Source organism: Hyla sarda, chromosome 6, assembly GCF_029499605.1.
Source record: "Hyla sarda isolate aHylSar1 chromosome 6, aHylSar1.hap1, whole genome shotgun sequence".
NCBI classification, from domain to species: Eukaryota; Metazoa; Chordata; class Amphibia; order Anura; family Hylidae; genus Hyla; species Hyla sarda.
Genome location: NC_079194.1, coordinates 201,778,416 through 201,790,573, shown reverse-complemented (window position 1 = coordinate 201,790,573; position 12,158 = coordinate 201,778,416). Strand labels below are relative to the sequence as shown.

The 12,158-nt window shown below is 41.3% G+C and overlaps 1 protein-coding gene across 1 annotated transcript in view; it reads right to left on the bottom strand.

Moving 5' to 3' along the window:
* Positions 1-109: 109 nt before the first annotated feature.
* Positions 110-12,158, bottom strand: part of B3GNT9 (UDP-GlcNAc:betaGal beta-1,3-N-acetylglucosaminyltransferase 9) — a 33,674-nt gene continuing 21,625 nt past the window's right edge. The window contains exon 3 of the mRNA XM_056526257.1: positions 110-2,601. Within this exon, the coding sequence (XP_056382232.1) occupies positions 1,312-2,541 (1,230 nt within the window). The 5' untranslated portion in view covers positions 2,542-2,601 and the 3' untranslated portion in view covers positions 110-1,311. The remainder of the gene's footprint in view (positions 2,602-12,158) is intronic.

The window sequence follows — 12,158 nt, the reverse complement described above, 5'->3', positions numbered from 1 at the left end:
TTAGAAGATTTTAAGCACATCTGCTATCTGCGCCATGCTGTCATATTAAATACATTTTGTAAGTTACACAGTCCATCACATGCTATCAGCATATACATACCAAAATTCTGTTCAGCCACTTTTCAATTATATCGGTTTGCCCCTACTTTTCCAGAAACAAATATAGTTAAATGCTCACTGTCATTTCAGGCAATTTCTCTTAACAAAAATGACTTGGATTGCGGCATCTAAAAGCAGTAAAAATTATTGCCGGTTAGCTCATGGAGCTGAACGGGACAACCACAACAAAATCATAGGGTCCTGATTAGTCCTGTCCGATTGGTGCTCCATTAGTGCAGTAAGCCTCGGCAGCCAATACTTATGGAGCATCAATAACACTGATACTGTGCTATGGCACAGCATTGTTTAGTGTATGCAATCGAAACATTGCAGGTAATAGTCCCCCTATGGTAACTAAAATAGTAAATAAAATGTAAAAAAAAAAAAATGTCAATAAATGAAAATAGGTTCCTTCCCTGATAAAAAAAAATTTAATCACCGCCCTTTTGCCATTTTTTGATTTAAAATAATGTTAACAAAAATAAACATGATGTTGCTGCGTGCAGAAATGTATGAACTATTAAAATATAATGTTAATGAAACTGCACAGTGAATGACATAAGCATAACAAAAAATACCAAAGTCAAGAATTGTTGATCTTTGGTTACTTAATATACCATAAAAAAGTTATAAAAAGCGATCAAGAAGTCCAATCAAAATTGATAAAACAGCAGATCACAGCGCAACAAATGAGCCCTCATGCAGCCCTGTATATGGAAAAATAAAAGTGTTATGGGGGTCAAAAGAGGACAATTTTAAGTAAACTATTTTTCTTATAAAAGTTTTTTTAAATTAGTAAAATAAATTCTATATAGTTTGTAATCGTATGGACCTATAGAATTTAGATAACATGTCCCATTGTCCCCTTGTGAGGCACAGAAGTGTCTAATCACATAAAAAATTTGGTGCAATCAGTATTTTTTTTTTACACAGTTGCTACTGCTGCATTTCTATGAACAGAAATATTATGGTAATATTTTTAGCTAGTGTAGCCCTAGCCAGAGAATTGTACTACCTATGTGTGATTGTGTGATTACATGATCCTGTTGTAGTAAATTCTTTATTTTTAGTCAAGTTCCCTTAACCGGTGTGTAGCCGGGACCCCAATAGGCTGGGACCCTTTTGTCTATATGCTGTTATGTGAGGACAAGATGAAGGACCAAAACATATTTCTAATTAATAAGGATCCTAATTTTAATCCAAAATACTGCTTCAGCTGGTTACTGCTTTGTTCAATAGTTTTGCCTTCTTTCTTTTCCAATGGAAAAGTTTTTTTATCCTCTGTCTTTGAGAACATGGCGGTTGTTGGCTATGGAGAAGATTCCACATCAACCATATCTCTGCTGCCTTTAGACTATGCACCACCATTAAATCCCGATAGAAGCAGGGATCAAATGTCTGTAAATGGGGAGCAGCTGAAGGTTTTGCAATACCAAATGTTTTAAACCCAGCATGAAACACTGGTGTGAGATTAATTCTTTGCAAGCACATGCCCAGAAACACATCATCTATAGGAAAAAGCTCTACTTCATTGCAAGACTTGGACAATTTTTTCATTGTAACACCTGACATTAGGAATCCTCCTCCACCAGCATATGCTGGGTACATTCCTAACCCATACATTGTCTCTGGTATGTAGTATTTGCTTTTCTTTGATCTTATTGGCTTCGCATTGTTTATAATGTCCCCAACAAACAAGTCACCAGAAGGGTCCTGAGACTGCAGGAAATGAATAAGATTTTCTACATTGACAAACACATCAGCATCACCTTTAAATATAAATTTGACATTGCTGCAATATTTTTCTGCCCAGCTAAGAAAATGGATCTCTTTCAAGGTTAAATTGAAGAAAGTGTCAAGGAAATCCCATAGTAAAATATCTTTGTAGTAATGACTTTCCTGTTGCATAAGGGATTCCCACATAGACACAGATGTTATATTCCTGGGAGTCCCCAAAAGGAAGACTCTCCGTACCCTTGCTCCATTGATTAACCCTTCTTTTCCCCATGTCTTGCGGACACTTTCACGTCGATCAAAATCTTCCACAATGGATTTTACAGCGATAAGAAGGAATGACTCTCCCGATGGCTTGTTACATTTATTTGGCTGATTTATCAGCAGAGTGAAGTTGCGGTAATCTTTGTCCCTAAGATACTGTTGGAAGTCAAAAGGTGGAACTGTCACCGTAGAGGATCTGGTGGGTTTAACCTCTTCACTGGTCTCCTGGGCGTTGTACACATCCGAGAGCAGTTTGCCTTTGCTTATACTATCCTCTGATTCTAAGTAAGTCTTTGGCTTTACAGTCTGCAGGAAGACTTTTGAGTTCTTTGACTTAGCTGGAGTTGTTTTTTGTGTTGTTTTCAAGAAAGTGTAAAGTAAAGTGCACAGAGCAATCACAAGAAGTAAGGTGAAGAAGACATCTCCTTTTAGCTGAACTCTCATTGTTATCTGACCATTGAATAGTTTTAGTTTCTCTCTTCATGAAGAGTCATTTGAACCCATCTGAAATATAAGAAAACTGGTATTATCTTGGTGAATTTCTTTTAATGGTGAGCATATCTTTCAATAAATACAGATCGTTGTAATATATATTGTAGTTATAGTATTAAGTTTTAACTAGAAGTTTATTTCTATGGGTGATCCAATGGAACAGGATTTAACCATACAACGTATTGGGTTACTCACCCAGATGATATCATGTTGTATACCTGTATGATTGCCTCATAATGATATAATATATGATATAATGTAATTATGAGCAGAGTTTACTTAACCCCTTAAGGACAATGGACGTACTCCTACGCCCCCGTTTCCGAGTCCTTAAGGACCGTAGGAGTACGTCCTGTCCATTCCTGGCCCCCCGCCGCTAGCCGGAGGGGAGCCGGTGCCAGATGCCTGATGAAATTGTTCAGCAGGCATCGCGGCATATTGCCCAGGGGGGTCATTATGCCCCCCCATGTCGGTGATGGACACAGATCGCTGGACAATTCAGTCCAGCGATCTGCGGCGATTCCGGGTCAATCAGGTCTCCACACTGCCAGACGAAGGGTCCAGTTCAGACCAGAAACGCGTTGCTTTCTGTGCTAATAAAACCACGTTTAGACACTGAGAAGGGTCTACAGAGCTTTCTTTACATCAGGACCACCGCCACCAACGGCCCAACTTTGCTTTTTTCTTGTTACTTACACTGCTGGGACATCACCTTTGCTCCAGAGGACCGTGGCTGCAGACCTGAGACATCACCCAAGGCTATCATAGATGTTGTGCTCTCAGCACAACGAAAATAGGTGAGTGTTACAACTTAACCTGTTTTCATCTCACCTATAAACATCCTTCACTAGGGGCGCATATCCCTGTTTTTTTCTTCTATCTTTTCTATAAGATTTTTTTATAGAAGTAATTTACAAATATGTTTAACTTTCTGGCACCAGTTGATTTAAAAGAAAAAAGGTTTTCACCGGAGTACCCCTTTAACCCTTTAACGACGCAGGACGTATATTTACGTCCTGCGCAGGCTCCCGCGATATGAAGCGGGATCGCGCCGCGATCCCGCATCATATCGCGTCGGTCCCGGCGCTCATCAACGGCCGGGACCCGCGGCTAATACCACACATCGCGGCGATGTGCGGTATTAACCCTTTAGAAGCGGCGGTCAAAGCTGACCTCCGCTTCTAAAGTGAAAGTGACCCGGCTGCTCAGTCGGGCTGTTCGGGACCGCCGCGGTGAAATCGCGGCGTCCCGAACAGCTGACCGGACACCGCGAGGGCCCTTACCTGCCTCCTCGGTGTCCGATCGACGAATGACTGCTCCGTGCCTGAGATCCAGGCAGGAGCAGTCAAGCGCCGATAACACTGATCACAGGCGTGTTAATACACGCCTGTGATCAGGATGAGAGATCAGTGTGTGCAGTGTTATAGGTCCCTATGGGACCTATAACACTGCAAAAAAAATGTAAAAAAAAAGTGTTAATAAAGGTCATTTAACCCCTTCCCTAATAAAAGTTTGAATCACCCCCCTTTTCCCATAAAAAAAATAAAACAGTGTAAAAAAAAAATAAACATATGTGGTATCGCCGCGTGCGTAAATGTCCGAACTATAAAAATATATCATTAATTAAACCGCACGGTCAATGGCGTATGCGCAAAAAAAATTCCAAAGTCCAAAAAAGCGTATTTTGGTCACTTTTTATACCATTAAAAAATGAATAAAAAGTGATCAAAAAGTCCGATCAAAACAAAAATCATACCGATAAAAACTTCAGATCACGGCGCAAAAAATTAGTCCTCATACCGCCCTGTACGTGGAAAAATAAAAAAGTTATAGGGGTCAGAAAATGACATTTTTAAACGTATAAATTTTCCTGCATGTAGTTATGATTTTTTACAGAAGTACGACAAAATCAAACCTATATAAGTAGGGTATCATTTTAACCGTATGGACCTACAGAATAATGATAAGGTGTAATTTTTACCGAAATATGCACTGCGTAGAAACGGAAGCCCCCAAAAGTTACAAAATGACGTTTTTTTTTCAATTTTGTCGCACAATCAGAATGATAACTAAAAGCATCCCAGAGTTATGTTTAAAGTGACAGTGGTCAGATTTGCAAAAAACGCTCTGGTCCTTAAGGTGTAAAATGGCCTGGTCCTTAAGGGGTTAAAGGGTCTCTGTCACCTCCAAACCCCTATTTAAACTAAAGCCATCAGTAAATGGGTTAAAAGACGTTGATTCCAAAGTCTTATCATTCCACTCGCTTGCATACTCCCTCTGTAAGCCTACAAACAGGGCATGCTGATGTATAGAGAGGACTACTTAGACTCCTACAATTGAAATCTTACACCAGGGCAGGTTAAGCCGTAAGATAAAAATTACAGATTTGAAATCGGTTTCTTTCAATCCATTTACTAACAACTTTAGGGGTTTTTGGAGGTGATAGTCTCTTTAAAATGCTGATGTCATAATACAAGTGGTCCATGGTATCCATCTCTTCAGATATAGTGGCCTCAGGTAGTTGCAAGTCTCTGGGTTTTAACATATTTACAACTTGAGCTTTATGATTTTGTAGAAAATATGTTGTACATTTACTACCCAATCAAAACTATTGTCAAAGAATACTTCAGTATGTGACAAATCAGAAAATACCTTTTTCGTGGATCAGATACAGCAATTAAAATAAATTAAACATCCCTAATCTTATTACATTAAATGACACTACGGTGATTAAATAGTAATTTGATATCTGGATCTTTTGATATCTGCCAAAAAAAAAAAAAGACTACCTTTTATCACTTTTCAGGTTGAGTTGAATAAAGTGCTGTGCAATTCATAAATAGTTTCATAGTAGTTCCCTATGTGAAATACATTCATTGACAAAAAAAATGCACTCACTGACTGCACTGCTGTGTGGTGGCACTCACTCACTGACTGCACTGCACTGCTGTATGGGAGGACTCGCTGTCTGCGCTGTTGTGTGGGCCACAGATAGCAAATATGGTTAAAGTGGTACTCCGGTTAAAAAAAAAAAATTTTTGAATATCAACTGGCTCCAGACAGTTAAACAGATTTGTAAATTACTTCTATAAAAAAATCTTAATCCTTCCAGTACTTATCAGCTGTTGAAGTTGAGTTGTTCTTTTCTGTCTGACCACAGTGCTCTCTGCTGACACCTCTGTCTGTAGGAGCAAATCCCCATAGCAAACCTCTCCTGCTCCGGACAGTTCCTGAGACAGACAGAGGTGTCAGCAGAGAGCAGTGTGGTCAGACAGAAAAGAACAACTCAACTTCAACAGCTGATAAGAACTGGAAGGGTTAAGATTTTTTTTATAGAAGTAATTTACAAATCTGTTTAACTTTCTGGAGCCAGCTGATATAAAAAAATTGGTTTTTCACTGGAGTACCCCTTTAAAGTGCAAGTCCAGCTTTTCTATTTTGCTTGTTCAGCAAAGTTTAGTGGAGACGCTGCAAACGTTGAGATGTACAGATGCTGAGGCACTCATGCAAGGCTCAGTGACTTCCTTGCACAAACTTTGCATAACCCTGCACAATATCATAAAATTATGGTTACTTTGATTATATGGGCACAGCTATCTGTTTGACACTCTACACAAAATTTCAGACACACAGCTGTGCCCTCATGATCATAATGGTATTGCCCACAGTGCATGAACCTTGGCTCCATTACTGACAGCTATTTGGTACCTACTAATCGGAAGCACAGCTCTTTGTAGCGTCTGTACCTGCATTGATGATACACCCACCACAGGTTAGGTTTTTCATGTAGCTCCTGCTGGTGGCAGCTGAATAAGGATAGTGACAGCCACAGCAGGTGCATGTGCAGCCGCTAACCCCACCCCTGCTGCACCATGATGCAAAGAAAGGTCCTGATCTAGTCATTTGAATAGGACCTTCATTGACATTGTAGGCCGCAAGAAATCCTTTAGTAGGCCGGATGTGGCCCTTGATCCATGTGTTGTGAAGGACTGCTCTATAAATAAATACATATACCAGACCCTGCCCTGCTCTATCTCTATACAAAATGTTCCTGGGTAACCTGTTGGGTAGAAGTGAGTGGGTAGATTTGGAGACTCTATCAGTGGAACTGTTACCTGTGTAAAGTTCTGTGGCCATGTCTTGAGAACATGCTTCCAGGATTGCTTCCTATCCCCTTCTGTATTTGTCCTGGTTGCTTACTGTTGGCAGGCTGTTCACATTGCAGACCCCCCAAAGCACATTTTTTTGCAAACCCATACAATCCTTCTGTTTGGAGGTTTTATCCCTCTTATATTAAACAAACCAATACCTCAAGACCCCAAGATATGCCTTTTTGGCATATTAGGCAAATAATTACAATAATGGTTTTGAGGGTCTATAGAAATTGAATTAAGTCATTCAAAGACACAGAGATCGGCACTGTTAAGCTTAATGGACCAGCAATTCTGTCAGATAGGAGCTAACGAAGCACTACTACTTCAGCAAACACCTAGTGTCCCTTGAATGTGCTCAACCCTTTGAGAGAGTCCGTGACCATAGACATGAATAAAGCAGAGACTGTAGGGGAGCACTTAAGATCCAGTGGCACATCTGCGGTGAAAAACGTTGTCTTCATTTACGGTGCATAAAATCTTCCATAACGCAGGATGCCAGGGTCCGCAGCAGAATGCTTTTGCGCCGAGGTGCGGCGCGTCTTCATCACCACGCCTCTTTCATCACCTGGAGGCAGGTAAATATACGTCACAGAAGGTGGGTGTTTCCATATAAACATTTAAAACACAAAGAACATAGAACAATCAACTAACATTAACATATTTCTATAAAAAGCCTATCATTTAACCCCTTAGGGACTCTGCCTATTTTAACCTTAAGGACTCAGCAAATTTTCCTTTTTGCATTTTTGCTTTTTCCTCCTTCCTTTCTAAAAATCATAACGCTTTCAATTTTGCACCTACAGACCCATATAAGGGCTTGTTTTTACATCAGCATTTGTACATTGCAATGACCTCACTTATTTTAGAATATAACTTGCGACAAAACCCCAAAAAAATTATTTGTAGGGTAAAATTTAAAAAAAAATGCCATTTTGTAACTTTTGGGGGATCCTGTTTCTACGCAGTGCAATATTTGGTAAAAATGACACCTTATCTTTATTCTGTAGGTCCATACGGTTACAAGGATATCCAATTTATATAGGTTTTATTTTAATACTTTAAAAAAATAAACTACATGCACCAAAATTAGTATGTGTTACGCCGAGCGCTCCGGGTCCCTGCTCCTCCCCGAAGCGCTCGCGGCATTTCTCTCCCTGCAGCGCCCTGGTCAGACCCGCTGACCGGGAGCGCTGTACTGACATTGCCGGCGGGGATGCGATTTGCATAGCGGGACGCGCCCGCTCGCGAATCGCATCCCAAGTCACTCACCTGTCCCGGTCCCCGGCTGTCATGCTCTGGCGCACGCGGCTCCGCTCTCTAGGGCGCGCGCGTGCGCCAGCACTCTGAGATTTAATGGGCCAGTGCACCAATGATTGGTGTCTGGTCCAATCACCCTAATTAGTTTCCACCTGCTCCCTGGCTATATTACCTCACTTCCCCTGCACTTCCTTGCCGGATCTTGTTGCCTTAGTGCCTAGAGAAAGCTTCTTCTGTGTTTACCTTTACTGTGTTCCTGACCTCCTGCTATTACCATTGACTACGAACCTTGCCGCCTGCCCCGACCTTCTGCTACGTCTGACCCTGCTCTTGTCTACTCCCTTGTACCGCGCCTATCTCAGCAGTCAGAGAGGTTGAGCCGTTGCCAGTGGATACGACCTGGTTGGTACCGCCGCTGCAAGACCATCCCGCTTTGCGACGGGCTCTGGTGAATACCAGTAGCAACTTAGAACCGGTCCACCGATACGGTCCACGCCAATCCCTCTCTGGCACAGAGGCTCCACCTCCTGCCTGCCGAATTGTGACAGTATGTTTAAAATTGGAATTTTATGACCCCTATAACTTTTTTATTTTTCTGTGTATGGGGTGCTATGAGGGCTAATTTTTTGCACTGTCATCTGTAGTTTTTATAGGTACCATATTTGTTTTGATGGGACTTTTTGATCGCTTTTTATTAATATTTTTATTGTATATGACGTGACCAAAAATGTTGGACTTTGGTAATTTTTTACGTGTACGCCATCACCGTGTGGTTTAGCTAACCTAATATTTTAATAGTTCGGACATTTACGCACGCGGCAGTACCACTTATGATTATTTTTATTATTTATTTCATTATTTTATAAAAAAAAATGGGAAAAGGGGGGTGATTTAAACTTTTAATAGGGAAGGGGTTTTCTTTTTTGCCCCCATAGGAGGCTACAACATGCAATCTTCTGATTGCATACACTGATCAGTGCTTTGCCATTGCAAAGCACTGATCAGAGTAACCAGCGATCTACTGCTCTATCCTGCTGCGCAGGCATGGAGCAGTAGATCGCCGATCGGACAACGGAGAGGCAGGTGAGGACCCTCCCATCGTCCGGTAAGCTGATCGGGACATCATGATTTTGTCGCGATAGTCCCGATCAGCTCTGCTGAGCTGCCGGGATTCTTTTACTTTCATTTTAGACGCCGCAATCAACTTTGATCATGGCATCTAAAGGGTTAATGCCTGGCATCGGCCCGATCGGCTGTGCCCAGCATTAGCCATGGGTCCTGGATGCCCGTAGCAACCGGGACCCACCGGGTTAACCCGTTCTCTTCTGGTGAGAAAAATTTAAACCCGGTAAATGGGACCAGGGCGTACAGGTACACCCTGAGTCCTTAAGGATCGGGGATGCAGGGCATATGCATACGCCCTGCATCCCCAAGAGGTTAAGCCAAGACCTCCCTGGGCATTTGTCTTCAATATCCATTTCCCTTCTTTATGTAGAAGCGATTTTCTGAGGTTCATGCCATCCGCTGTACTTTCTCTATCCCAAAAAAGCATAGAGTCTTTAGATCGCTATAATGCATTTCTTGGACATGCATTTCTAGGGGAGCCCTTACCTGTTTTAAGGGAATTTACATCTCTACATGCGACTTTAACCCCTCCTATGGTAACATATTTATCTGTGCAACAAAAATCGCACCAGTTGCAGTTACCACACCTATAGGTACCTTTCGGTACATCCCTTCGGAGCCAATTAGCATTAGGGGACATGTATTTGAGAGTACTGTTGACGAGGACATCCGTCAAAGGTTTATTTTCTACGCACTCTTTAAGATCTGGATAGTTTTGCAGTAAGAACCAGTTGTTATTTATAGCTTTTTTTTTTTTTTTTTCTGTGCTAGTGGGCTGTACGTAAAGGAAAAGGATTGTTGGTATAATTTTTTTCTGCCTGATTTATTACCAGATTTTTTACCTCTCAAAATTGATTCCCATTGACAGCTGCTCGCTTTTTTCAGGGCTTCATCTAGTACAACCTTCGGGTATCCTCTTTGCAACAGATGTGCATGCAATTCTCCCGCCTGCATCCTGAAGTCATCATCCCGACTATTGAATCTTCTAAATCTTAAGAACTGCCCATAAGGGATGGCTTTCTTCACATGTTCCGGATGATAGCTCACATAGTGCAGAAGGGAGTTGCAGGCCGTTGGCTTGCGGTATCCCTTAGTAACCAGTTCTCAAACTCACTGACATGTCTAAGAACTTTAACCCGATAACGACCATGGACGTCTATACTCGTCCAATGGCCGTTACCGGGGTATGACGCGGGCTCCCGACTCGAGCCCGCGTCATACCGGCCAGCCCCCAGCTGATTCCTGTAGCTGGGGGCCGGCGTTAATAGCCGACATGCGGCGATCGCCGCGGCCGGCTATTAACCCTTTAGATCGCCGCTGTCAAAGTTGACAGCGGCGTCTAAAGGTGCCTGTATACAGTCCCTGGTGGTCCAGTGGGGTGGATCGCTCCCCCGCAGCGCGATCGCGGGGGAGCGATCCACTGCTGAGGTAGCCTGAGGGCTTACCTCTCCTCCTGTGTCGGCTCCGGCTCTCTGAATGATAAAGCCTGGCAGGACCAGGCTTTATCAATCGAGCGCAGAGCACACAGATGAATGGGATTGTATGCAATCCCATTCATCTGTATGAGGAATCAAATGATTCCTCCTAAAAGTCCCCTAAGGGGACTAAAAGTGTAAAAAAAAAAAGTTTAAAAAAAGTTTAAAAACACACACATTAACCCCTTCTTTATTAAAAGTTTAAATCACCCCCCTTTTCCCAAATTCCATATTAAAAATATGTAACCATAATAAAAATAAACATATGTAGTATCGTCGCATGCGTAAATGTCTGAACTATAAAAATATATCATTAATTAAACCGCACGGTCAATGGCGTACACGCAAAAAAATTCCAAAGTCCAAAATAGCGTATTTTTGGTCACTTTTCATACCATAAAAATAGGAATAAAAAGCGATCAAAAAGTCCAAAATAAAAATGGTACCGATTAAAACTTCAAATCACGACGCAAAAAATGAGCCCTCAAACCGCCCTGTACGTGGAAAAATAAAAAAGTTATAGGGGTCAGAAAAGGACAATTTTAAATGTATAAATTTTTCTGCATGTAGTTATGATTTTTTCCAGAAGTGCGACAAAATCAAACCTATATAAGTAGGGTATCATTTTAATCGTATGGACCTACAGAATAAAGATAAAGTGTAATTTTTACCGAAAAATGTACTGCCTAAAAACAGAAGCCCCCAAAATTGACAAAATGGTGTTTTTTCTTCAATTTTGTCGCACAATGATTTTTTTTCCGTTTCGCCATAAATGTTTGTGTAAAATGACTCATGTCATTCCAAAGTAGAATTGGTGGCGCAAAAAATAAGCCCTCATATGGATTTTTAGGTGCAAAATTGAAAGGGTTATGATTTTTAAAAGGTGAGGAGGAAAAAACGAAAGTGTAAAAACAGAAAAATGCTTGGTCCTTAAGGGGTTAAGTTCATATCATTTTCATCGTTCAGGGCGGACATGAAGTCTAGAGATGAGTGAATTTACAGTAAATTCGATTCGCCACGAACTTCTCGGCTCGGCAGTTGCTGACTTATCCTGCATAAATTAGTTCAGCTTTCAGGTGCTCCGGTGGGATGGAAAAGGTGGATACAGTCCTAGGTAAGAGTCTTCTAGGACTGTATCCACCTTTTCCAGCCCACGGGAGCACCTGAAAGCTGAACTAATTTATGACACCAAAAAGAGAACCATACCAAACATTAAACAGACAAAAATAGTAGAATGTACAAAATCAACTTTATTAATACAATTTAGTAATAAAAGATGGATATTAAAATTAAAACAAAAAGTGAATAGGCACTGGTAGACATACAAAGGTATAGGACAATGGTAGGACACAAATACATCAGAATATGCAAGTATAAGAAGTAAATGCCACAGTGGCTGGTAGGATACAAGGGTAATACCTGCCAAAAGTGTAGGTATGGTTTGGCACCCTTTATTGTATACTTTTGGCAGGTATTACCCTTGTATCCTACCAGCCACTGTGGCATTTACTTCTTATACTTGCATATTCTGATGTATTTGTGTCCTACCATTGTCCTA